Source organism: Lissotriton vulgaris, chromosome 5 (genome assembly GCF_964263255.1).
Source record: "Lissotriton vulgaris chromosome 5, aLisVul1.2, whole genome shotgun sequence".
NCBI classification, from domain to species: domain Eukaryota; kingdom Metazoa; phylum Chordata; class Amphibia; order Caudata; family Salamandridae; genus Lissotriton; species Lissotriton vulgaris.
Window position 1 is genome coordinate 729495852 of NC_141693.1, and position 27935 is coordinate 729523786.

Sequence of the window (27935 nt, forward strand, 5' to 3'; positions counted from 1 at the left end):
TCTGCACTTATTTGTAAACACTGACACTCATTACTGTCCGCCGCATGGTGGCGCTGTTTGTCCAATTTTGCGATTAGCACAACACAGTAGTTGAGTACTACAATATTCCTTAAAAATGAGTAATACCTGCCAAACAAGCCATTCTTATACCTGTGGGTGGCCTGGAATAATCTGAATTGCCACACTTGGAGGAGTGTGATGGATGGTAGCTGTGATTGGTAATGTCATTGGCAGTACAGGCGGGCAGTGGGAGGTGCAAGATGCAGTAGACTCCTGACGAAGGCCCTAGCATATATTTTTTTTTTACAAATTAAACGCTGCTGTTAGGGATATGTAAATTCAACCTCAAAACACACAAAGTATAACATGTGGAGCATGTTCTCTCCCCTACCTCTTGTTGCCACCCTGCCTTTCTTTTACTCTCCCTTCCACATCCACAGCTGTATTTGCTAGTCTGAAGTAGCCTGGGGTGCGGAATGTTGAGCATTAATGCACCTGCATACATGTGTTCATACATACGTATGTACGATCTGCCCCCCCCCCTCCCCCCCTCCCCCCCCAAGGGTGATGCACTTAAGTACTTCGGTAGTCACAAATCTCGCCTACAGAAATGGCTCACTGCTCAGATGTCTAATCCAAACCCTGCCTTTTTCATTTCAATCTCAAACGCTGCCAGCCCTCATCTGAAAGAGGACATTAGCTGCCGGAAACCGCGGGAGCACTTGCTCCGAATGTTTCAGTTTCTACTTGAAGGCCCTTGTTTGCAGAGCGCTCCACTTTACTTGGAAGCCAGGCGAGTGGCATCTGAGGGCGGCCTAGAATAGCTTCTCAGCGGGGCAACACTATCTTCCGCACCAGAGCCCGGGCAGGCGGCCCCGCACCTCTAGACATCTTTTTTTTTCTGCGAGGGCAGAGCTCCTTTCAAAGCCAGCGCGCCCGTACAGCAGATGCAGAATTTGAATTGAGTCTATTTGTAGCCCTCGTGAACGGCAATATGAAGGGCCTCCTGAGAACCTGGAAGGCATGATGTTATCTGCTGACTTCATGGCTTCAGGGACACTAGGTTTCAATACCGGGTGTTCATTCAACTGCAAAAGGCATTCTGGGATTTGTAGTCGAGGTTTGCCTCGATTAAATACATTGGAACACAATTCAAGAATCAATGGAAGTAAAAGGAAAGCTACATTGCAATGTGAGATGAAATCTTTTTGTAACCATGTGGGGAAAGGCCTTTAAAATTCCTATGAAGTGGACCAGCCCCATATGCAGAGGCCTTGATCTAAGTATGCTGGTAGCTGCGTTGCACCATGAGAGCTCATCATCATCAGGTATTCTACCAGAATATCACGTATTAAATATTGTCCTCCCAAAATATTGTAGACAGAATATGGACTGCAAGAATACAGCGTATTGATTTGGGGATTAAGTGGTAAACTAGTACTTTCCTATATGTACGCTATATATACCCACTTTCACAATATTTCACAGGCTATATTCTGGCTATGGCATTTAATAGGATTATTTTATACCTGATTTTTTAGATATCTAGCTATCTCTATGCTCATTGAGAAAGGCTAGCAATAGCTGAAACGTGTTTGAAAACAAACACACATTACACCTGAGTGTGTCATTGCCGTCCTTGGAGGAAGGAAAATGTGTGTGTGTTTGTGTGTACAGCAGTTATTTCCCACTTTATGGGGATGGTATATAGCAATACTGGACAATGGCAGAGCTTCAAACTTCTCCCTTTAAAGTATTGGAAGCCAATCCGTATTTCCCCTGGGCAGTGGAGACCTGCTCTTTGGGGTTGATATCAGCCATTTCCCTCACTGCTGAATGTTGGATCGCATGCATCTGTCCCATATTCTGTATGGATATACCAGGCATCACACAATGGAACTCTGCCCCAAAAATTGTACTGGCAATGTCCTCTCTAACACTGGCATCTAGAAAACTCCAAGCCATTTTTTTGAGTTAACATACCATTGATTTGACCTAGCCATCCACTGACATCTTGTCATAAAAAGCTAAAACCTGGGACTTTACTTTATTGATTACAGAGATTACTGTCTCCCCCACCTCCAATGTGCTAATATGCTAGCGAGGCCTACCTCAGACTTGGGCAGACCCTATTAGATGGAACTCGGACTTCACAAGCCAGATTGCAGTCTCCCATTGTCAGATCACAAGAAATATTGTAGTTATCTTGACTGATCTATCTGCAGATTGTTTATTAGGAAGATGACCCCAAGTTTGTAGTTATACACCACCAGTCAGTTATCACCCTTTTCTCCAAACTATAAGTGTTTTCCCCTAAAAACCATGTTGTATGCCTTCAAGCATAGGAAAGCATCAATCCTTTTTAAAAACAGAGCAGGAAAATGAGCCTTTTGCTAAGTAAAAGCTTACCTTGCACAATCATTCTGGTTGCCCTCCACTGCTTCGCAACAGACCAGATAGTGGAATATCCTTCTGCCCATTCCAAGCAACCGGATAGGTCTCACACCATCAAACTATTTGTTACTATACCCCAAAATAAGATCTAAAATACACGCTGCCACTAGGGATGTGGGATTACAGCATGAACAGGATTAGTAGAGGTGAGTGAACCAGTGGTTTAGTTCTAAAAAAAAAAAAAGGCAGCTTGGACCAGTACCTTTCTCCTGGTTGTGATGTGGCTTAGTGGCCAGAGCTGCCGACTTTGGAGCTGGGGAACCAGGTTCGAGTCACGGTGTTGGCTCAACATCCTGTGTAGCTGGGCAAAACCACTTAATCTCCCAATGCCTACCATAAATGAATATGGCCTTAACTGGTGCACATGAAAAGACAGGTATTGTCAATTACGTGCCGATGCTGAGCACTGGAAGCCACCAGCTCAAATTAAACACTGGCATAAACACTGCATGTCCTGGTCCCTTACCCTGTGTACTTTCCACCAGGAAATACATAGTGAAATGTGAGTGGCGGGAGTGGCTGCAAAATGAGGGAAACAGTAATCAGTAAGCAAAAAATGAAATCCTTCAGTTACTCCCCATTCCCAGTTGTAAAACTCTAAAGATGGCGGTAACATAGCACGCTGAATTTACTATATCCTGTGTTATATCTTATTTTGTATGCAGTATTCATTGCGTTGTTTTCGCTACCATCTCACGTCTCAAGTGCAATAAAGATTTCAAAGTGGACTTGTCAATCCTGTCTGGAACTACTCCTAGGTATTGTGCTACATGCTTCACAAAAAATCTATCTTCTGTGGCAATTTAACACCTTGCGTGCGGCACCGATTCTCCCCCGGTGCTGAACATTCCAATCGCGGGTGTGGTCATGACGGAACAGTTCCGTCATGAGCACAGCGCGACCGATGCTCATGACGGACCCGTTCCGTCATGAGCATCGAAGGGGTTAAATAGTGCAGCGTGTACTCGCTGGTTTGCATGAAAGCTCACATATCATATAATTACTTTGGTTTTATTATTTTAGTTTTCATTTAACTACTGCTTGCAGATCAGTGAGGCGATGCTCCTACGCCCTAGCGGAGGAGCCACCACTGAAACCATTATCACTTTCCTGCTGAATGGGCGAGGTTCATTTGCTGCACTTGTTCTTTGAGTGATGCTTGGATTTTTCACAATGCCTATGCCTTCATTGATTTAACATTGATTGTAGCACCCCACTTGGAAAATTGTTCCAGCAGCACTGGAACCAACCGGACTGAAGGGGATGAGGGACATAATGTACCATTTGACAAAGACCACTTGTGCAATGTTATGCTTTTGATAAGGTAACCTCACCTTTTTTACATCAGTTTATAATGCAGCAGAGTAGCAGCCATCTGCAAATTAGAATTTCAGTTCCACTCAGATAATCTGAGAAACTTAAATCTACACATCATGGAACAAGTATCTCTTCAGAGCCAATTCTAACTCCAATGTTTACTAATAACTACATCACAGTTAGAAAGGGGTCTCTAGTTGCCATTGGTTTGCACCAAGTAGGGACCCACACTCTAGTCAGGCTAAGTGTAGCAGTGAGACTTCAAAGAAAGGTCCTTATAATGCACAATACCCTGCCCTTCCTGGCCTTGGCTCCAGGGTAGGCAGTTTTTTGTTAAGGGACAGGCAGAGCTCTACTCAGGTGCAAGTGTCAACTCCTCCCACCACTCTAGTTCAGGAAGACCCATCTGCCTGGTGTTGGGCCTTTGGGTTATGCAGTGCACACCTCAGCTCCCTTTGTGTGTGAGACTTTCTAGAGTGAATTCACAAAGCCCAACTGTCAGTAAATCTAATACTCACATAATGGAGAAACCAATCATGCAATGTTTATAAAGGATAGAGCATATGCACTTTAGCACTGATTAGCAGTGGTAAAGTGCCCAGAGTCCCGAAGCCAACAAAAAGAGAGCCACAAAAATAGGAGGAAGGAGTCAAAAAGTTTGAGGATAACCCTAGCAAAAGGGCCAGGTTCAAGAAGCGCCCTTTCCCATCTTCATCCATCTAGTAATCAGCACAAATAGCCATTTTTTTTTTTAAATAACGACCTTGACAAAACACACCTTTGTAACTTTTTTATCATGTAGATTATTGGGGGGCTAGGAGACCTGTTTGAGGGTGGAGTTTGCTTTTGGTCAATTCAAGTGCCAAACTAGTGGCACAGTTTTTGATGTAAATAAACAGACCCACCTCCTATAACCTTGACCAGAAGGTTTTTTTAAAGCATATTTTTTTGTCATACTTTTTTCTCCATAGGAGATAGTAATCTAATCTGTTCTTGGTTGGCACCATCATGCTTTCAGTTCACTCTCATTAGTTCCTGGAGCTGCAGAGGACATCCCCAGAATGTTGTACCATTGTGACGCATGCCCCTATATGAGGACATATGTATTTTTATTGTGAGGAGGTGGCTGTCTGAACGATGAAACTGAAGCAGTGGTGGCTCCTCCGCAATGGCGGAGGTACTTCGCCTCACTGCCTGGCTCAGAGCCAGCAGATGAAAAATGAAATTTAGTTATTACATTTTTTATTTTGCATTTGCCGGCACTGCACCAGTGCTGGAGGGAGAGGCATGGCTGAGGCATGGGAGGGGGAGGAGTAGAGCTTTGTGAACTCCACTCCCTAAGTGCACACGTGTGTTTGGCCAGCCGTCTCAACGCCTGCCAGAACGCACATGCACATTTAGGTGTTCTCCAGCCTAGTTGCATTGAGCATCTGGGTTGGAGTAACCCCACAGACTCCCTAGCCTGAGCAAGGTGTTTTTCTAGTCCACTCAGGCCAATTCCCATCCTGCTCTGCAGCACAGAAATTGTATGGGAGTCAGTCCCAGGGTCTGCTGGGACCAGGCAGGAAAAGGAGAGGCGACACGATGCAAGAGACAGCCGGCGGCTTAGGGTAAGTTAAAAAAAAAAATTCAAATATAGTATTTCTAACCCCGCCCCGAGTGACCCCTGGCACCTTCCCTCCACCTGCCCCATCACCCTTTGTTTATAGCAGCTGCTGCTGCACTGAAGATATATGTGACAGCCCCTAGAAAGAATGACCACTGTAGAAAGACCTGGGTTTGGCAGTTTCAAGTAGATGAATGCGCGTTAAAAAGTTGGATTTCTACCGCCAGGGACACAAATTGTATTTAAAAACAATCTCAGGGTGGCCGGCGGCTGGGATAGACTTGCAGTTAAATACGTAACATACATCTGTACACAAAGAGTCAATTAATTGGGTTCTGTAAATGTACCTGGAAAATGCAAAGCATCATAAGCGCTACATAAATCCAATTTCAAATCAATGCAATGCAATTGTCAAAAGTCCATATTGAAATTAAGCATACTGAAAGGGAACGTTTTATCCCTTTCAGGGCAAATAAGCATTTTTAGTTCCTAGAAGCCACAGTCACTCCTTATCTGGTACCAGTAATTTTGAATCTATAAAACACAGAGCAAGAGACAAAGTATAATCCATGTTGTAGAACTAGATGAATCTGACCATGTGCCGGGGACACAATGCTCCATGCTCTAGACATCACATAGAGACAAGGGCAGCATTACGGGGCCTTGTTATCCCAATCTACATTCCATTTCAAGATAACCACGTGCCTATGACATAGATCCTCTGAGAACGATAAAACTAGGTACCACTCTTTCTGTTGACATATATAATACATGAAAAATTGTGACATCTCTCAATGTTGTTCATTTTATTTCAATGTTTTATTGCTCAGGCAGAAGAAAAATGTATCAGAGTTATATGATGTACCAATCAATTGTGATTCATTATGGCACAATGATTCATTAATACATGAACAGCATGCACCGCTGTACCAGCAAGGCAAGGAATACAAAGATCTGCAAAAGTAAAAATACTTGTGCAAAGCATCTAAAAATACAGAAAACATCAAAAACATTTCAACAGCTTTCACAGCGAATGGGGGATTCCATAGAAAGTGCACATTTGTAGAAGAAATAAATCAGAAGACAAAATAACACGTGCAAGTAAAAGGGAGTTATAGAGAATAAATGGATGATCCTCTTAATTACAAACTTAACTAGTTCGGAGGAAAAAAATCTGATCCACAGAAAAGCAGGAGGTCCTGGAATATTAGTTTGGGGATCACAATGATATGAACAGTATTTTTTGGCATGGTTTCCTTCCGGGACCCCGGCATGCATCAAGTTTGTCTGCATAGCGAGATAAAATGTGGTACTCACACATAGGCTTCAGCTGTCCAATCAGTTCCTCTTTGGTCCACTTCGCCCATTCCTTCTTGTCGGTGTTGATGGAGCACAGAATTGGGCCACATGGCTTCCCACAGTCCTCAATGGCAGGCACATTCAGGTAGTGTACCAGCACAATGTCAGGATTCTAAAATATAGTAATGGGGACATGGTTAGGTATCTGATGGATATCAATTTTACTAACAAAATCCCTTCAAATGCAAGAATATCTATAAAATATCACCATCAATTGCAATACAATCATTTCCCACCCCCAGAGAACGTTGATTGGATCACAGTATGCAGTTGTAACCAGCGCACACAGAGGATCAATTTTGTGCATGGAAAAGTACTAAAAGGAATTTTCCCAATTGTTTCAACTGGGCCAGAAAATCAACTGGCCATAAGAAGCTACACAGTAGACAGACTAAAACGAAAATAGTGCAGGCCACCAAAGAATCTTATCCTTTAATGTCAAAAACTCCAAAACACTTCAACCAACCCAGAGAAGATGTGTCATCAATATCTTGATATGGCCATATTTGCTTCCATTCCAAGGTTGCACAGACTTCACACTGCTTGCCATAATGTATACATCAGGTTATGGAGATGTCTCTCACTCTCAATACATTGAATATAGAATCAACCTATGAAACTCGAAATTCATTATATGACCAAACATTCAGACACTGCTTCAAACATTGTGCTTCTCTGAAACTCCAACACAAGCTCAGCCTGTCAGACATCGCACCTCAACCGTCACTAACAGGATTTATAAAGTTTTTGGCTAACAACTCAACCCATAACAAAAAGAAGGCAAAAAAAAAAAAACAATATATATATATATATATATATATATATATATATATATATATATATATATATATATATATATATGCAATTCACAGTCCTGTTCCGCTGCCTCAAATCAGGACCAAGATCCTATCTGCCACACCGGATGCCACAGGTACAAACCACTCCACAGCGCAAAGATGAAATTTTCTCAAGTTTATTCACACGATTTCGCCAGCATGACGCGTTTCGGTCACTCCACGGTGACCTTGATCACATGACGAACAAAACCAATGAAAATGTATATATAGGGCTTACCAATCAACAAAAGGGGCGGGAGAATTAATGGAAACTGAAGTAATCACTACATGCACATCTTCATGTCATGGAAAACAGACAAAGAAATGGATTTAAAAATACCTGACTATTTACAATCCATATACTGATTACACTTTTCACACGTACACACTATGGAAAAAACATCAATTCATTATATCATTGTTGCTATACGTTATGTACATGTGAATCCATCGGGATTGTTGTTTTCATATATCTACAAACCATATGCCTTATTACATTACATATATTTGAAAAATCAAAAGATGGTGTGCAATTATATTTCTTATTCAATAATACATATATAAATCCCCTCTCTCACACCCGAGTTGATTGGTATTTGAACCCCTAACGTGACCACCTAGTGTGCAAAAAACGGGGGAGGAAAGGACAAACCCATAACCTAAAATTCAAAAAGGGATCAAAATAAGTGAATAAATTTGTGATTAGTTTATCAGAGTTTTAACACACTGGTCAAAAGTATGAAAATTGGGAGATACTCATGCTTAACCATGTTACGCCAATTAGGAGGTTTGCATGTGCAAGAGTAAATACAACTACTCAACCTACCTCCCAACTTTAAATGAAACGTGACAATAGTACTAGCAAATTAGATACCCCATACAGATAAACACCTGAGTGTATATACAATCTCAACTATAAGAGATAACATTGTGCTTCTCTGAAACTCCAACACAAGCTCAGCCTGTCAGACATCGCACCTCAACCGTCACTAACAGGATTTATAAAGTTTTTGGCTAACAACTCAACCCATAACAAAAAGAAGGCAAAAAAAAAAATATATATATATATATATATATATATATATATATATATATATATATATATTTAAATAGTAGCTTTTTTTATACAGTGCTGCACCTTCGCATTTTGTATTTGCTGTTGCTCAAAACTCCAATGCCTCCCCCAGCACCATAACTTCTAAACTGAGCCTAGAATGTATTACTAGTATTTTTATTGTATTTCAAAATCAAAATATGAAGAAAAAGCTCGTTCACCCATTGCTTGAGTGAACAATTTGAGTTATGTTCATAAAGATTCATTTCATAGCATACTGCACACCCCACAAACGGAATTACCTGTAAAAAGAAAATTGTATTATCAGGGCCACTGAAAATAATGTGGCAGTGGTGGCAATGTTGACTAAAATATGCCAGTCAGAGGAAAATCATGCAGAATAATGCGGAACATTTTTTGATAGTATTACTTTATTATTTTCTCCTTTTTTTTATATCTGGGCAAAGGCTTCACCTCGTTGGTACGAGTTTGACAGCCAAATACAGCAATGCGCAACTGAAAGATAACTAGTCAGCGTTTGCGAAGGGACTTCCATTGATCAGGAACACACATTTTGCTATGTTTTTAGTAACTTTGATCCGTTAAAGCTCGAAAAAATGTTTAATAGCTGCAGATGATGGATTAAGGAGCAAATCCATAACTATGCAGAAAAAGCAGCAGCAGCACAATGGCAAAATGCCAGTGGCATTTGGTATCAGGCACTTGTGTCTCTACAGCACTGGTACAAGGAGTATCATACAGGCCTCTACGAACTGAAGCCGACCCAAGGAAACAGCTTTATCATCAGTTCTGGTTTTACTCCCTGCTCCCCTCGGGCTGAGGATTCCTCTTCCATGTGTACATAAACATGTCGCGTTTTTTTCATAAACGACAGAAAAAAGACTTAAGAGAAAGGGTGAGGGGGAAGTTGACAGCTCTAAAAAGGGACCCCAGGAGTGTCCTTCGCGGCACACGCAGACTCCCGGCCGCTTCTTCGCAGAGACGCCCTTGGATTTAAAGGCGGTAGTAAGCCGCCGGCACACAAATATCGCCGGTAACATGCTAATGAAGCCATCAAGATGCCGCCTCTTTCCTCTCAGAGTTTCCATCAGACAGATTTTGTTTTCCTCTGAAGATCCAGGAGGCCCATCCCACAGGTTTGTTTAGTGCCTCATTAACATTGTTCCAAGTGCGCCATTCGCGCTAATGTGCTGTGTTTCCATAGGAATGGCGCGCGCGAACTGAGGCCGACCAAGGGCGCACCAGAAACTGGCAACTGCGTGACATCTCTGTCGGAGGAGCAGCAGCCCTACTTCAGTCTTGGAAACAGCACTCCTGTCATAGAACCTCTGTTACTAAGGCAATGCAATCACAGCTTTTGTTTAAATTTTCCTTTCCATTTGAATTGATATTAGTTTAATTTATAGTTGATGTCTAGTACCCATACAAAAAGGGGACACTGTTCCAAAGGTAGGGTGCCGTGAGACACCCATATATCTGCAGATGCAGAAGTGCTAGAAAAAAGAAGAAAGAGGGGTGAGAGTCCTAGGTGGGAAGGACACATCAATCCGGGGGGAAAACAAGTCTTGCCTCCTGTTGCCCTCACACACCCCGAAGGGTGTCATGCTTCATCATCGGGCGGTTTGCTCCTCGTTGGACTGCGCTGTAATTCCCAACGGGTCCCCCGAAGGGTCTCTTTATTGGAGTTCTTTTAAAGTATGCTGGATGGTGCATGCGAGTATGTGAGTGAGGGTTTGATGTGTCCTTATAAGGGTAACCAAATGCGTGCATAGTGGTTTTAAAATCTGTTGTAAAATAAAAACCTATAAAAAGGGTGTAATCTCAAGAGGCATAATGTGCCTAAGTAATGTGATGTGATAAACATGTATCGCCCCTCTGTCGCCATAAGGGTCATTGGCGCTTCTTCAGGATCGGGATTTAAAAACATATATATAGTGAAGTGCAGGTGAGAACAATAAAAATAGGTACCCATAATAAATGTCAGGGCGGGCCATTGCGCTGCTCCTGATCCAGACCTCCTTGTACAAGGAGACTCGCTCCAGTGGCTGTGACCGGTGGATTCCCGCACCTAGCTGGGAGTTTGTTTAAGGTGCCTCAACCCTTACCCCTACCCCGTCCAGCCGTCAGCCAATAATGCATTAATGGCAGCGGGACATTGGTTAATTATAATCAACAGCGTGGGTGACTGGGCGGTCCCTCCTTCCGGTGTGCTGAAAAAAAAGATGTCTAGTACCCCACTTGTTTTCATTGCGTATTTATTTTAGTCTTTTTTTATTAAAGTTATTTTTACAGCGCAAACTGCAAATTTCATTTGCAAATCTAATTCTGAAGCACACACACTCTGACAACCACCAACGTTTAAGTAGTGATATGGTGGTAAGATTACGAGTGGGGTGGAAAGGGTATTTAACTCACCCAGTAAACATCAACAATGCAGGGTGAGGCATTTTATTGGGTAAATTGAGCTAACTAAGCATATTGGCCACGGGCCGGGAAGAAGTAGAAAGACCACATAAGGGCCCGCAATAAATGCCTACTGAGGGTGTGGGTCAGCAGGAGGAAAAGTCAGCGAAAATGCACACCAGTGATTGGTTGGCGCTCTGTGAATCACCCAGTGCGGTAGCAGGGGCATGGAAAAAGGACAGGAGGTCATAAGCAAGGGAAAGGGGACCCTACGGCACAATTGAACTCTGCACAGTTTATTCCATTAGTATGAGGGGATACTGTCGGCTGGGAGGCACAAGGACCACTCGCACATCTGGGAGGGGTTATGAAATGATACCCCACTTCAAAAAGTGGGTCCTAATGTTTTCACTAGGAAAAGGCAGCAAGGGCTCAGCTGATTTGGCGGTGGTAATGCATGGTGCGAGCACGTTTTAGGGGCTGAACTGAATAATCTGTGGACACCAGCAGATGCTGAAGGAGCTAATTCCAGGTTACGTTATGGTGGAATTTGGTGGATATTTGTTTGATAGTTTATCCCTGGTCCGCAAAATATCTTTAATAGTGCTTCATTTTAGTGACATGATGAGGCAATGATGGCATTTAAGCCTGCTGGTGTAAAGTGACTTGGTGTCTGAAGAGGCCTGCACACAGTTTCTAGTACTGTTAAGCTTGGATTCCCCTAGGGTATTGGTTACTTCTGTGTGGAATTAAGGAGGTCAACATTTACAGAGATTATGTATTTTTAACAACGCCCTCTTGGTGAAAGTTTTGATAATGGGAGGAGGTATGAGTACATTGGGTAGCGATCGGAGGAGTGGGTGATGCGGTGGGTGGCTAAGAGGAGGGGGCAGTACCTGTTGTTTCTTCAGTGGTGATTTGCAGGCATTTGGGTAAGGTCATCCTAGAACCCGACAACCTTTAAATAGATTTCCTTGTCACTGACCTGTGACTCAGAAATGGCAAGAGCAATACATATTAGAGGTAGGGGAGCCAACACATTAACAGCCAGAGTCATGCCATAAAGGGTGTGGACATGCATAGGTTGACTCATAAAAATGTTTGGCATGTAAACGCACGCAACAAACATCTTGTAGGATTATGATACAATCTCTCAAAAAAAATTCAAAAAGTTTATTTCTTTAACATGCAGAAGTGCTTAGTATATCAGATTAGGTCACTGCATTAAGAAATATTCATAACACGTGATAGTTCTTAAGCGTGAACTTCAAAACATTAATTTTAAGCCCTGACGACAATGCTATTAGTGAAGTGAGAGGCAAGCCAGTTGTCATGAGAGCACTGTATGTGGCTTAGATTCTTATTTTAGATGGAGCAACATTATAATCTATTCAACCACCCACATATTTCAAGATGCTCTCAAATGCAACAATGAAGAAAAAAATGGCAAGGTGAAATAAAATATTTGCACAGGTTCACACAATTTGGTTATGTAAGGAGCCAGGATTGATATAATGTGTTCTGGCTTATTATTGTACAATTCAGTCACTAGATGGGCATCTCTTTCACTCTCTTGATTTGCATCCTAGGTAAAAGCTTTGTCTTTAATTCTTAGTGCTTAACCACATGGCTGCTGGGCGTTTTCCCCCCCTGTGCTGGAAAATGCCATTTTAGTGGCACCATGACGAGCTCGGCTCGTTATCAGCACACGACACCCGTGGGTGATGACGAGCTGAGCTCGTCATCAGCATCGAAAGGGTTAAAGCTAGAATGTGGGTGGCAGGCAGAAGCTACACAAAAGCTTTACTCATTTTGCCCTCGAGGGTGGAAGGGACCCCCTAGCTGAGAAAGAGCCTGGCATCTGTTTGACCTTTCGAGGTTATGAGGAGGCTTTCTTCTATGCCTCTGTCACTGGGGGTGAAGCATTGCTCATTAGACATGAGCAGCAGGATACACAGTGAAGGTGGGTGTGGCCGGTTAGGTGGCAATTTCTTTTCAGAATGCTGGGAAATTCATAAGAATCATTGATTGATAAGTGCCAGTGGAGAGGATTCGTCTTTCCCCTCAATGCAACTTCAAAGCGATAGCAGAACTTTTTGTACTCTGTGATCTCTATCAAGAACCGCCACAGGGTGGATGAAGAGGTTTTAGCACTCCAGAGAGATGCTATCGCAATAGAGACCCTGTTGGAAAGGTGGTTATTGTATAATATGCAAGATGGCCTATTTGTATATTTATTGCAGGGTACGGTGGCTTATTGGACTAATGCGTCGACTGTATGGGCCTGTGGTCGACCTCATGGTTACAGGTTCAACCCCGGCAGGTCCACTCCGCCTTTCAAACTTCTGAGGTCGATAAAATGAGTACCATTGAGTTGGGTAACAATAAACATCTGTTATCCAGTGCCTTGATACTCGTGGGTGAAACATGCGCATTACAAATGCACATGTTATGAGGAGGAATTGCATTGGTTGGGTGATCTTAAAGACAGCAGCATTTTCATTTTGAAAATGCAGGGCCACTGTGAATAGGTTTGAGAAGCAGGGGCGCAAAGGGATGCTTGAGTGTTTAGCATCCCAGAGTTATTATTTTGTCTGTTTGGGGGATTGCTACCTCTCTGGTGATGACAGATCTAAGGTATGATTCTTGGAATAGGTGGTAGTGGCTGAGCGGAAAATGAAAAAATTGCGGGAGCTGATAGAAACATGGAAGTTTGCTATTCTAAGAAAAGGCTCAGCTGAACTAAAATCGTGGGTTAATTGTTGCCCATTGACCACAATCATACTAGGGCTCAGAAAAATAAGAGAGATGATCACGGTTTATATATCTCAACATTTAGCTTGTGCAGGGGCACAGTTAATCTGTGAGATTCCAGGAGTGTGGATCTCAGATTTCCCAACTAAAAAAACAGTGGGCTGCATGGTGGAAGGCTAAGATGACCAAGGTTTGATTTGGCATAATTGGTGGCTGCATTAGGTGTCAGGAATCTGCTCTTGAGCCACCAGGAAGCACATTCATGCAGTCTTCAGTGGGGTGTAGTAAATTATACACTGAATTTGTCCAATGATCCCTAGAATGAATCACATGCTTTATTGTAATTTATTGACGAAACAGAGCAATGTCATGTAAAAAATGCAGCCCACGAGTCCCTTTCTAGGGCCATTTGTGCATGAAAAAGACCACACAAATGCTTAGTACATGAGGTAGTGTGGTGCCTAACCTGTGAGCAGAGAAACCAGAGTGTCTCTCATTGGCTGCCATGATGGGTGACTGACAACACATTACTGGCACTTGATGTAATTTATTTTATTATTCAACAGTTAGAACAAGTATTTGACCATACATCTTCTTTCCGGTGTTTGCCTGTGACTCAAATAGTTATTTGTACCTGGATACATAGCCAGCAGGTCCAGTGCCTCATAAGTGCCACTGTAGGTAGGTTCCTTATAGTGTCACAGCAAAGGACCACAGAAGAGAGCCAGATTACAAGTGCCTCAAGGTTTGCCTTATTGAAAGAGATCAACCAAAACAACAAAATATAATTTTGCATGGCGTGCCAAAAATCTTTGCTATGCAATTGATTGCCTGTGACTTTAATAAACGTTGCACCAGGACTCAAGTGTGTCCTGTCTAGGCTGTCTTCAATGTATGTGTTTATAGAAAAACGTGCCCCCATATCACTCAGTGTCAGCCACTTCTCTACCAACTGTGCTTTCTTGATATGATCCCAGATGAGGTTTAGCTGGTTTGGAAAATATCCAGGCCTTTGTAGAGCTTAGCTGTATGTAGGTCAGGAGCCAGGGGATTGGGCAGCAAGGCTGCTTTTGAGGAAGTTTGTCTATGTATGCTGTTTAAGCTTGTGTTCATTGTTCTGTGCAGTGCTGGTAGTCTTCAGTCACAAGCAGGTTTGAGGAAAAAAGCTGCCGAGCAGCTGAGTTTTGAAGGTATTTATTTGTAATAATTTAGATTATTTAATGTCTCTAAGGGTACACCCTCTAAGTTGGTAATATATCTTGGGCTACTTGCCACAGTGAAGACATTATTGCTGTTCTGAAGGACAAGCGCGCAAATGACTGAATATTCTATGACAGGCTCTCCTTTATATCCGTCAGGACACAAATATCTCTGACATCACCACACTTGTTGCCTCTTCTGTACCACTGTCAAGGTAGTACCTTCTTTGGCGCTCTTACGTCAGAAGGAAGATCCAAATTCAGTGCTTGCTTGTATTTATTGCAGCAGGAAGTGGAACATAGGGCTGTGGCTGCTGGGACTCATGAGATCTTTAAAGCAGTTTGATTCTGTAGGGTCCAGTGGATACGTGAAAAGGAGGAGGGCCAGTTCGTAGAGCAGCAGGGCTTGGTGGTAGATGTTTTACTCTGTTTGCATAGAATGCACTATGTTGTTTTGGGACTGCAGATGACAGGGGTTATCCAGGGCCGGACTGGGGAATTAAAAGCAGCCCTGGCCAAAATGCTCAAACCAGCCCGATCCCTTTGTTTACTCGTGCAATCTCTCTATTTCCATCCATCCATCCATTTCTCTCTCCTCTTCTCCTGGCGTATCCCATGTTTTTGTTAGCAATACTTTCTTCTTTCTTTCCTATTTGTTCTCTTCTATTTTGTAATTATGTATGTATCCTTGTCTACACGAAAGGCTGCTGTGCTTCTCAATGTTGAGCGAAAACACCATGAATACATTTCAATTTCGGTGTGTGTGTAAATCTTTCAGTTGAGGGAGATGCTTGATAACATTTTTTGACAGCCATGGGGGATCTTTTAATCAAGATACAAGTCACTGAAGGTGGGTGTTGACGATAGTATTGCAAAAAAGAATGAGATTGAGGGAATTAGATAGTCGAGGAGTGAGGTTCATGTTGGAAGAGTCTGCAAGGAGATGCAGAAGTGCATTTGTGTCCTTTTAAAAAAAAATCACGTTGAGTTTTATGTTGACAAGTGTCATTATGTTATAGAGGAGGCAGAATCTAGGAATGCATCCAGATCATCAAAGGGTGTCCTGCTATGACCCAGATGAGGGAGGATCTTTAGAGTGTTGGCCAGGGGTGGCTCCTCCGTAACGGCGGAGGAGTGTCACCCCACTGGTCAGAGTCCATCAAAGAAACATAAAATGATATTAAAACAATAATATCATTTTTTTGTGTGAGGGGCACTGGCTCACTGTGCGTGTGGGGCCATAACAGGCAGGATTGGGCACTTAGAAGTGCATATGTAAGTTTGGCTGGCCATCTCAGGCCAGCCAAACAGACCTGCACACTTCTATTTCTCCAACAGCTAGGTTGGAGAAAAGCTGCAGGTTCCCAGACAACGTCTGAGCAGCAGAGCAGGCTGCTCAGACCAATCCTGGTGTTGCTCTCAAAGAATGAGAGCAGCGTCTGGATTGGCTGGGCAGCCTGTGCCTTCCTAGAGACTGCCAGGTGCGATGCCCCGAGGCATCCATTGGCGTCCAGGCAACGAGAGGTACTTAAAAAAAATATGTTATTTTTACTCTCAATCCCCCGTGCCCTCCTCCCACCTCACTTTCATTGGCCCGCACTTGTGTTGGCCTTAAAAGAGTCAACAACAATAAAGGAGAAATGCTTGAAAGAGAATGGTGGGGAGGGGGCTTAACTGGAGGGATTGATGTGGTTGTAAATGGTTTGTTCAGATACAGCTAATTTTACCTCCCTTTCTGAAAAAATGGTTGCTTGGATACCTGTGATATAGTTTGTGTTGAGGGATGTTGGTGTAGCAGTAACAATTTAGTCTATCTACCTCTCCGAAATCGTTGTGAAATGAAGTGGCAGGGTGTGAAAGAAGCAGTTATGAATATTGTCCTAATATAGATGGACCTGGCATTCTACAGCCTGTGTGAAATGGGGACCTGGACAGGTTCGCCTTTGTGGCCGGGTCATAGACGTCAGCTTACATTTCATAAACGTAGGCTCCTGGGCCAGCATTTAGAGGACATGAGCCATAAGTGGAGGGCATGGTTTCAACGTATTCTTTGTGTTTGAGGTGGAGAGTTTGATAATGTAAGTGACAGGGGCGGCTAGTGACATTTGACAGTGGTGGGGCGTAAAGTACGCCCAAATGGACGCACCGCGCCTGGCTTACTCTTTCTCTGCTCCTCCCGAGGTTGCCCATTTTGATTTTCACCGGGGAAGCTGCCTCCATGCTTTTGCGAATCACATGCCACCACAACTTGTGTGCCAGCATGTGGTCAATGGTTTGTGGCTGCACGTGTGGACAGAAGGCCTTGATATACCTAATTGTCAACTGCAATTAGGAGGGTATAAACGTTGCACACCCCCTCCTAATTGTAATTTAGAAATGAGTTGCAGAACTCATTTTGCGAGTCGGTAAGGATTTTGCGGCACGCAAAATATATTTTGTACACATCAATAAGGATTTTGCCATCGCAAGCCCTGTAATTTTGAAAGACGCAGGTTTTACAAAATCAAAATATTTTTGCACTTTGAGCCTTGGATACTATCAAGAAAACGCTATCTTAGTTGACATATAACTAATTTATCAGGGGAAAAATGCATTTTATCAAACGTTACTCGTCTTTCATATTCCATCGATGTAGAACTGTTCTGTGTTTGTAAAAGATGCAGAAAGGCTAGCTGGTAATCTGGTAGAAAGTAGTTTTGCCAGTACGGGTGAACAGCTAAACAGCAAAGCAAAGAGGTGTTAAACCCAATTGCGATCAATTGGCAATCAAATATACTCTGATTTCATCTTAAAATGTCTCCAAATATTTATGAAAAAAAGTGAACAAATCCATTAGTCAAGACTACACAAAAAAAGGCCGTAGTCTCAGCTATTCTTGAGAAAAAACACTTTCACATTGAGCAAAATGTACCTTTTATGTTTTTTTTCCGTCAAACATTTACCCTTCGCCACTGGTGAAAGGCAACACGATCTTTTTACAAAGCGGAGTCTTCTTCAATAAATTTTGCATGAAAACATGTCATATAAGCATAAAGTCGCCTGCTGTCTAATTGAAAGGATTAGCTGGGGGGCACCATGACTGCTCGCCCAGTCGCCCTGTGCAACCCCGGGGGCTGAGGCCTGCCCCCTGGTCCTCTCTCTAAGGGAAATGCACAGGGAAATCAATCTGCGCATGCGCGGGCTAGTTTCTGCCCAAACATCCACTTGCGCAGCTGCAGCAGGCCCAGTCCCCAGTTCCCCCCCCCCCACCCCCCCCCCCCCCTCCACGCACTCCGGAAAATTCGGCCGGCGGGTAGCGCAATTATTTTAATATTTTGAATTGTATTTTAGTGACGACGCGGTGGGTCCATAGGGCTTAGTGGGGCTACGCCCCTACGCCCCAATGGACGCACCGCACCTGGTAAGTGATAGCATTTGGCTTGTGCACATCTGCCTAAAACATTGTCCACTTAGGTGCCATGACTGGTAGGCCAATCTGTTCTTTTATTTCTGCTTTCATTTCATGTCTTTTTGTCTTTACTTTTGCACTGGGTAATTAAAAAAAAACTTTTTGGGCAAAAATATACAAACGACATTTAGACATTAGCATTTGTACTTTTTATTACTATTAGTTTTAAACGTTATTTGTGGTTGTTTGGAAAATTAAAGTAAAATATAGGTTGGCAAGGACAGATCTATTGACTTTGCCATTGCTTCTTTTAAGGTTTTGGCTACTGAATGCGTGAGTTTGCTAGGGCATTCAAGCCTAATACAGTGCAGGCAGATTTTGTGCTGTTTTCTGAATTTTAAATGCAGCCTGACACACCAGAAGAGGATGTGCCTGAGATGATTCCACCCTTGATTCTGGCAAGATGGACCTTTGTGAAGGGCAAGGGCATTTTTGAGAGTACTGATCCAATAGTTGTCTTGCAAGGCTATATTTGTTCCCGTTGGCAAGGCAGCAGAAGTCCAGTGTTGCCAACTGCTCTCATTCCAGGACACTTCCTATAATGTGTTTAGGTTCTTTATAACAGATCTGCAAGAGTCAGTTTATTCGGATGAAATATAATATCAAGCTGAGGATACTTAAATTGCCAATCTTAAGAATTTCCTGTGACTGAATTACAATTAATATTTATTGTCAAACCTTAATTTGTGCATGTGTGGCTAAAATTATTCTATTGAGCAGCATTGCTAAAAATGTCTAGTACCCATTGGACTTGGGCGTTATTTACAGTTGCAGTGCTTAATTTGTAAAAGAATGAGGGCAGGAGCCCGAAGTTCTGCTCAGCGCAATGAATAGCAAAGCTGACTAGTCTTGAATTCACCTCCAAACAACATCTCAAAACACTGCAGTTTTGGAAATGCTGACAGATTACCAACAATTGGCACATGTCCTATCTGCCCTTTTTTGACTTAGAGGTATTCTAAATAGGGCATATGGGACATCAAAAAATTTGGCCAGAAATCTCTCGATTATAGTGTGTCTACATACTATAAATAGTGCAGATGGGACATCCTTAACATTTTCCTGCTTTTTTCATATCTACCAAACTCTAAAAGACCCTTTTGCTATTCAGTGTAAGCATTTTAGGAAGTTGTAATGCTTAGTTGACTCACCTAAACTTAAGGATGCAACATTATTCAACCTCAGAACTCATCAGGTTAAAGGTCAGAGACTCAGCAGCGCCATGAAACCGTTTGGTGTACGTGCACTTAACAAGTGTTTTTAACATAACATAACAATGTAATCATAGAACTCCTTGTTCGTGACATAACATAGATAATGTGTAAAATGTAAACACATGTATCCTCGTCCATGAGATCGTGAACAAGCCGTGCCGAGAAAAAGGAAGCATTCCGATCTACATTATGAAACATAGTGGAATGTCAACTTAGCGATTCACGTGTAAGACATTAATTACTGGAAAGTGAATGAAACCAGTACTCTGCGAGTTCATAATGTTATACACATTCAGTGAAATGTAAACAAAGCATAATGACAACCCAACCCCTCAATGGAATGTAAAATAGCAATCTTTGTCAATGACATCACAAATAGTTAGTTGAAAATATACCAAAGATTCCTCAATATATCACCGATAGTAACTTGAACTTAAAAACAAACACATTATAGCATGTGTATTGTAAGTATACATTGAATTTCCTACTACATCACAAACAGACTTTTCTGCCAAAATATTGGGTTTTTATTTTGGCCTACAAAAAATTATAATATCGAACAATAACATATTGTCAAGGTGGGTATGCTTATGTAAGTATAGATTAACTGTTCTTAACTTATATGTCAGCAAGGTAGGTAGGCATGGAGTTTTTAATAATACATTTATACCTTCTTTACTTACCTTGACGATAAAGGCTCAATTACAAGTGTTTTGGATGTAGGCACTGGGGTAAGAGAAGGCAAGAAAAGTTTTTCAGCAAGCCTGTACCTAAATCCATCTATTCTGAAGCTCAGATTTATTAATGCTTTGCCTGATTTACACTTCATTTGATCATTGTGGAGGTTTCACAGTCAATGACAATACAGCACAGCGCCTAGAGGCAACCATTTGTCACAGGTTTCCTGAGTTGAATTCTCTTGTTAAAGACACCTACTGTGGAGATCCACTTACCGCACACCACACAGCTTCAACCAGGGTTTCCACACAGTCGCTTTTATCCTTTAATTGAGGACCACACTACATAGATTGTGCTTCAATCCCAGCCCCTCCCGAGCCATCTCATGAATCAGTTTTCCTCTGAAGCATCCCATGGGTAACTAGCGCTCAGAAAAAACTCAACATTCATCCTACACATTGGGCAGGTGCTTCCCAAACCTACATCCTGAGGATGACTCTGTCTAAATTATATGCTTAGAGTCGAAATGTTGACTTGACAAAATTATAGTGTAATGTTTTTATTTTGATCCTGGAGCATTTTACTCTTTGTTGGGGTGAGTACAAACCACATATGCATCCTGGTTAAAGTAACTAGTGTATGTACATAGATTGTGTAACACCCACCCACCTATCATTCACTTATTTTCACGTGCACTGTGTCATTGTGCCATTTGGGATCACCGTCTTACTTATAACTTGATTTAAATATATAACTGCAATTTTTTTTTGTTTGGTAAGAAATTTAAATAAAACTGTCCAATTGAGAAATTGAACCAGTCACTTGATGGTCAAAATAACTATCTCCAAGGAAGTAGATGTTCACACTTCCTTCCTTTAGGGACAACTGTTTTGATTTATTACCCCGCCTTTCATTTAGCACAGTAACTATGAAAAATTAGTAAGTCTTCCCGATGGGTTTTTGTCAAAGGAATGGAGTAAAATACAGACTCGGAATTACCAGATCCAATACCACATGTAGAGTCCCCATTCCTAGGACAAATCCACTCCTGTTTACCACCGGCTATCAGCAGGTGGTAAACAGGAGAAAGAAATGGGTGGTGTGATGCTAAGTGAGTGGCCAGGCTTCAGGATGCAGAGGAGGCTGGTGCCAGGCAGGTGGAGGGTTCTGTGCCTCCACATGCCAAAAGAAGAGGATGAGCAGGGGCCGGGCTTGCACATGAAGCTAAACCTGCATTCAAGTTTACCTGCTAGATTCACTGTCAGGTAAAATCGGGACTGGTGTTCCCTCATCAAGGAAATCCAGTTGTAGGAATACTTGACAGTCATAAATCAGGAGGAACTGTATCCCACTGGGAAACACTGTTACCCCGACTTGTAATCTGGCCCATAGTGGTAGTCAATATAATAGATTCAATATTTGTGTAGGTCGAAATAAAAATCTTGGTTATGTGATATAACACGAATATAGTCAGTGGAACATACAATTCACTTTCTATAACATCACAAATAATGCAGGGTCAATAGATCACTTCCTGTCCAACATATTACAAACAGTCATTGGAATAACATGAAGATAAGCACATACAATGGCAGGTTAAATCCTAGTTTGAAGCTAATTTCACATTTTGAAAGGGTTTGCACAGTTTGAGGTGCGTTTCAATACGGAGACTTGTGCAGAAGCGTTTTTGGCACATTATTGACTGAGATTTCTGTCTCAGTCCAATCAGACTCACTGTTCCTGAACAGCATTATGTTCTGTTGTCCACATGCACACGGTACTAAATGTACCCTGGCTCACTGCCTATTCACAAGGTGACTGGCTCATCTCTTTTAGGTCAGTGGTTTCAAAGAATCAAGAGGATTTATTGACAGCTTGCTTAATGAGCACTCTCAATAAATTCTTAAAGCCTCCTCGGCCCACCCCGCAAAGCTGTCTTCCTTCTTTGTTTCAGTAAAGAGCATGTTTTTCATTATTAACTGGCCAGTTTTTAGATATCTCATGCAAGGCATAAAGAAAATACTTACATATAGTCATAAAATATGGGGCATCACCAACTGGTCTAAGTCGATTGAAGAATGGCAAGTTGGTTAAGAAAAATGGTACATTCACATGCCAATCTAAATACCCAGTGAACTGCCTCTAAAAGGTGCAAGATGCAGCTCTGCACTTGCAAATTGTATATGCGCAGCACGCAATTGACAAAAACTTTAGTTTCCAACGAGGGCAGGATTTCTTCCATTTGCTGGTGAACATTTATAGAATCTTCCTTGAACCTGAATCAACTATGGCCAATTTGGATCCCACCTGCTTTACAATTGACCACAATGCTTTAACACTTGAAAGTTGAACCATAATGTCCATCGAAGTATTCACACACAAGGAGACAAAAGTTGAAAGTCCAAAAAATGATTCTATTGTATACCATCTACCTAAGTTCCGGAGACAAAAGATCACAAAGTCAGGTTTGTAGTCTCGAGGCAAAAACTCCAGAAAGATTCTTCAAAGATGTATAAGGTCACCATTTACAGGTAAATTTGAAGTCGGTGTAATGGTGAAGATCTTATTGGTTTTATGGGGCTCTTTAGTAGAATTAAATAGAATGCTGCACATACTGCATCTTTTCAACTGTATGTTTCCTGGAATAGAGAAAATGTTCTCAAATGTATTGCAATTGCATGAAAGATAGCTCTATTTTGGCAAGGTGTCGTTTTCTCCCTTTTCCTAATTGCAACTGATGTCTTCATGAGTTTCTGGAAATTGATTTTAGTTAAAATGTTCACATTTTTAACAGCGATTTCCACCTAGATAAAACAATCCATTCAAATTCCATTTTCCCTAATATCTTATTGTCAGTGATAACAGAATGTTTACTCTTTATAAATGATGACCAACACATCTATGACTGCCAGAATTTTTCTAGGGAGATTTTTTTACAGTCAGTAATACCAAGACTCGTAATGTGACTTATTGCTCATCAGTAATTTACTTTGAAATGCCCATGAATGGGTAGTTATTTGAGTAGTAGGATTGCAACTAAAATATATTGGTTCAAATAAAATCATCTGACAAGCTATCATGTCTGAAAAAGAATGTCAAAAGATACAAAGTGTATCTTTTGGGCTCAGGGTCTCTTGTGGTCTGGAGGTAGCAGAAAGGAAGAAGTTGTTCCAGAAGGGGAAAAGATAATTATCCATATTTGGATTGTGTGGGAACCTCTTGTGGACTGGCGGTTCTCAGCCAGTGACCAGATGGGCTAGGAGCGGGCAACACCTCCCCCTGTCCGGGGCTCTGCCTCGTGGCTAAGTGCCTAGGACGGGCTCCATCAGTCCTGGGCAGTGCTCCATTGGGCGTGCGGGCCAGAGAGAGCGCTAACCGGGCGCTCCCACACTGGGCTCTGTCCTCTACCATGGGCCCGGGTGGGCCTTCCCCATGAATGTGAAATTCCCAGTAAGTACGGGTCATAAGCTTGCGTTGAATAAGTCCCTGTCCTTTATACACTCCGCCCGTCGCTGCTACTGATTGGATAGTTTAGTGAGGTCTTCGGATCGGCCACTCCAGGGTCGGCAACGGCCCTGGTGGAGCGCCAAAAAGACTATCAAACTTGACTATCTAGAGGAAGTAAACGTCATAACAATTTTTCCATAGGCATTATGCAGGCTAACGCATCACAAATGCTGCTGTAGGGAAAACGTCAGCGAGTGGACTCTGACAATGTCCATATTGGATTTCTACATGGAAGCCTGCAAACATAGTATAAGAACCAGACTCTAATTTCCTTTTTAAAGAGTTGTGACATCTCTAGTCACCTGTAATAAGAACATGACATCTCTTCAACTGTAATAACTTATTATAGATGAGTTATGACAACATATTAGTTCCTGCCAGAGCCAGGGACCAAGGTGAAAGACAAACCATTGTGCATCATTACAGCTGCTTTTTAAACCCTTTAAAAAAATTATTTTCTATATTAAAATAGTGTTCAGCACAAAGGAGAGGTTTGTTGATGGCTTGTCTAATTTTTGCTCTACAGTTGATTACAAGAAAGAAATACGTTCACACTGGATGTAATTCATGCAGATGTCATGTGTTATGCCTATAAGAATGCATTGGTGAGATGGTGGAAGAAGTCAAAAGGTAAAAGACCACAACCCTCATTATGGAAATGGGTGGAGGGCTGATGGTAAACAGGGTTCCCACTGGGTGGCAGGATCAGTATATCAAAGAATGGTCTATGTGACGACAGATTGTACTGCTAGTGGCAAACCTGAGAATTACCAGATCTCATCTGCACACATGCGGTGGCATCTGTGATACTCAGTCTCCCCCTCACAGTGCATAGATTAAAGTGCCTACATATGCAACAGCGTATTGCTAGTTTAAATGAAGATGGTGCATGGGGGCACCAGTGGATATCCAGAGACCAGAAAGCTATTGGGGTAGTTCACAGAGAAGCTGATCAACCCTTGAGGAGGTAGGCAAAGAGTCCTCTTTTTCACGTGGCATGGGGTACTGAACTGCTTCACATTACATTGGCAGTGAAAAATAGAGACAATCAAATGGTCAGTTTGACCTTCTTTTTCCACAGCTAAGCAGAACGGAATAAGTTTGATACTGAACATTTTGGTTTGGTGTAAATTGTTCCTCTCCATCTAGAAGTTCGGTGCTATCTGTAGAAAGGAACTATCCCCTAGATTCATCAAGAACACATTTTGCGATTCTTAATAGCGAAACATTCCGATTCGCTATTAAGGAATAGCAAAATGCTATTCATCAAGAAATCCATTCAAAAATAGCGATTTCTAATAATTCCTTAATTGCGACTCACAAATTGTGAGTCACAATTAAGGAATATCTCCCCATTCATTCCTATGGGCCTAGAGTCCCATAGGAATGAATGGGAAGACCATCTCAATTTGCTAATCGCAAGTAGCGATTCGCAAATTGAGATTGCGATTTCAAGGGTGCAGGGGTGTCCAAAGGACACCCTGTTGCACCCCTGAAATTGATGTGTGCACATATGTTGCGCCCACACATGCCCTTAGGGCATGTGTGTGCGCAACATGAAACTGCATTTTTCAAAGTTTTTGCTATTTACCACGTAGTTAGACTTCGTGGTAAATAGCGGCCCCAGATTGCGAATTCACAATTTTTAAATGGTTCATGAATTGCATTTAAGGAATCTCAAATTGAGATTCCTTAAATGCAATTAATCGCAATTTAGCGATTTCTAGAATTGTGATTTTTGCATTTGGGATGATGAATCCCAAATGCAAAAATAGCGCTCGCAAAGGGCCAGATTCTCAGAATCTGGCCCTTTGCGAGCCGATTTCGGCTTCATGAATCTACCTGTATATGTTTTCACCTGTTAAAAAGATGTCGACTATATTGAAACTCCTAAATAGTTTATACACTTTTAAAAGAAGAGACAATTGCTTAGCAGTTATGAATTGACGTTGTTTACCTTACCCAGGGCTCTAAACCATGGCGCCTGGGTAGACACGACTAACTCTTTTCAGAACTGAAACACCAATTTAGGGCGGGGTGGGGGGCCTGGGAAGTCGATATACAATGGTATAAGTTAAATGAAATTAAAAAAAATTACACCACTTACCTTGCGCTTGCTGCATTGCCACCACTGCATTAATTACTCCTTACTCATTATGTGCAATTAACCTTGCTTGTCACCCAGGCTGGGATGTTTTTATTTGCTATCCATGTTGTATGCTTCGAAGCTATTTACATACAGATGAGTCTATTACCCAATTCAATTGCACTTACTTGAACGACTTCAGAAGAATGGAAGGTGAGGATCTTCAATGTTGGAATTCCAACCTGTGACCTGCGGTTTATGCAACAATTTCCCCAACGACTGTTTAACTCACGGACCTATTTAGTCCATGGGATTTCGCCCTTTCTAAGTATTCTACCATAATATCACTTCTTCCGGGCAACAGTAATCCATCCATCTTGTATGGCCTCAGCTGACAGTGACTTCAGCTGCTCATCGCAGCCACCACATCACACCCATACTACTGAGCACCTCAATATAACCTTGCTGAGATGTCGCAAGTTACAGAGCCCTGCGAATATGTGCAGTTCTCTGACTCACACACTACCACTTTAGCTTGGGTTGTAGTATAATCTGCGAGACAGACTGTGCTCTAACCACATGCTTGTGTTAAAGAGAAGAGCTGCACATCTCTGAAAAAGAGAGGCTGCTAATCAACTGAGAAGTCTATTCCTGGGCCACTCAACCAGCAAACTGTACTAACAATATACAACAATCCATTAATATGAGCAATGAACCCTGAATAAGACCAAGAGCAAGATAACCCGGTGACCATCTCGTCTTGGACCAAAAAGAGATGCACGTATGCTAGATGTACATCTTCTTGATACTACACTATCTGACAACAACATAGTCACAAATTGTACTGTTTGGTATAAGTTAGCATATACTGTGGTTTAATAAGGTTCTGCAATACGTTGGGAGATATCTTAGCTACCGACTTAGGGCCGATTTAGATCGTGGCGAATGGGTTACTCCATGGATATCCCAACTGCCAAAATATAAACCCATGATTTACTATGAGATTCATATTTTGGCAGACGGGATAACCGTCACCATTGTATAACAGGATTTATATTTCGGCAGACAGGATACCCCTCTCTGTTGTGATGGATTTACCCATCTACGAAGATCTAAATCAGGCCCTTAATATCATTGGAAACACTCACCACTAATGTGTATATTTAAACTTTGTTTTTAGAGAGCAACATCTGACAAGAATATGGTTTCTCAAAAATAGCACAAGAGAGATTCCCATTTGCTATGGTAAGAACTAAAATAAATGAACACGTGTGAAGATGAAAACATAGGAAAATAGCAATAAAATCTTCTAAATGGCAATAACTGACTAACAGTTCATGTTCAGGAGACTATCGTTTACTTAAAGAAATTAGTACCAATATATTTTGGTGAAGAGTGTTTCTTTTTAAATCCCACTCTTTCTTTTCATGTAAAAAACCGAATTTAAGGCAAAAGACAGTGGACATTTTAGAGATGTGAGCGTATTGCAAATGTAAAAAATATATAAATATAATGGAGTGGTGTGAGCATAGCTGATTATAACAAATAATGATGACTATTGGTTACAAGACAACTCTTAATGAAGCAGAGTGGTGTTTCATATGAATGATCTGCAGTGCAGTGACCTGATACTTTCAATGTGTAAGAGTCACTTCCTGCTGATTGGCAGCATAGCTTGAGGCCACTTACTACAAATATATCTGGCGTAAGGAATTCAATGAGCTTGGGCCGCCCAGCCTCCATATACGATCAAAAACAGAAGACAATTCTATATGAAAATTGATTGGAGTGCGGGTAAGGGGAGCGGAATGGAATATTTCCACTTCTGGCTTAAGGAGTGAAAAGGCAAAGTGAAAACAACAGAAAATGCTAAATGAAACAGATTAAGGATAACATTTGCTTTTACTTACAGTATTCATGAAATAGGATGGCAGCAATTTTGTGACATTGGGATTACAAAGTTTCAGCATGCGGGTATCAATTTGAAAAATAACACACC

At 41.9% G+C, this 27935-nt stretch overlaps 1 protein-coding gene across 1 annotated transcript in view; it reads right to left on the reverse strand.

Annotated features, from left to right (window-relative positions):
* Positions 1-7286, reverse strand: part of LOC147711447 (calmodulin-binding transcription activator 1-like) — a 1194547-nt gene extending 1187261 nt beyond the window's left edge. The window contains exons 1-2 of the mRNA XM_086919489.1: positions 7203-7286; positions 6695-6848 (exon numbers count right to left, since the gene is read on the reverse strand). Of these exons, the coding sequence (XP_086775615.1) occupies positions 6695-6848; positions 7203-7286 (238 nt within the window). The remainder of the gene's footprint in view (positions 1-6694; positions 6849-7202) is intronic.
* Positions 7287-27935: the final 20649 nt, after the last annotated feature.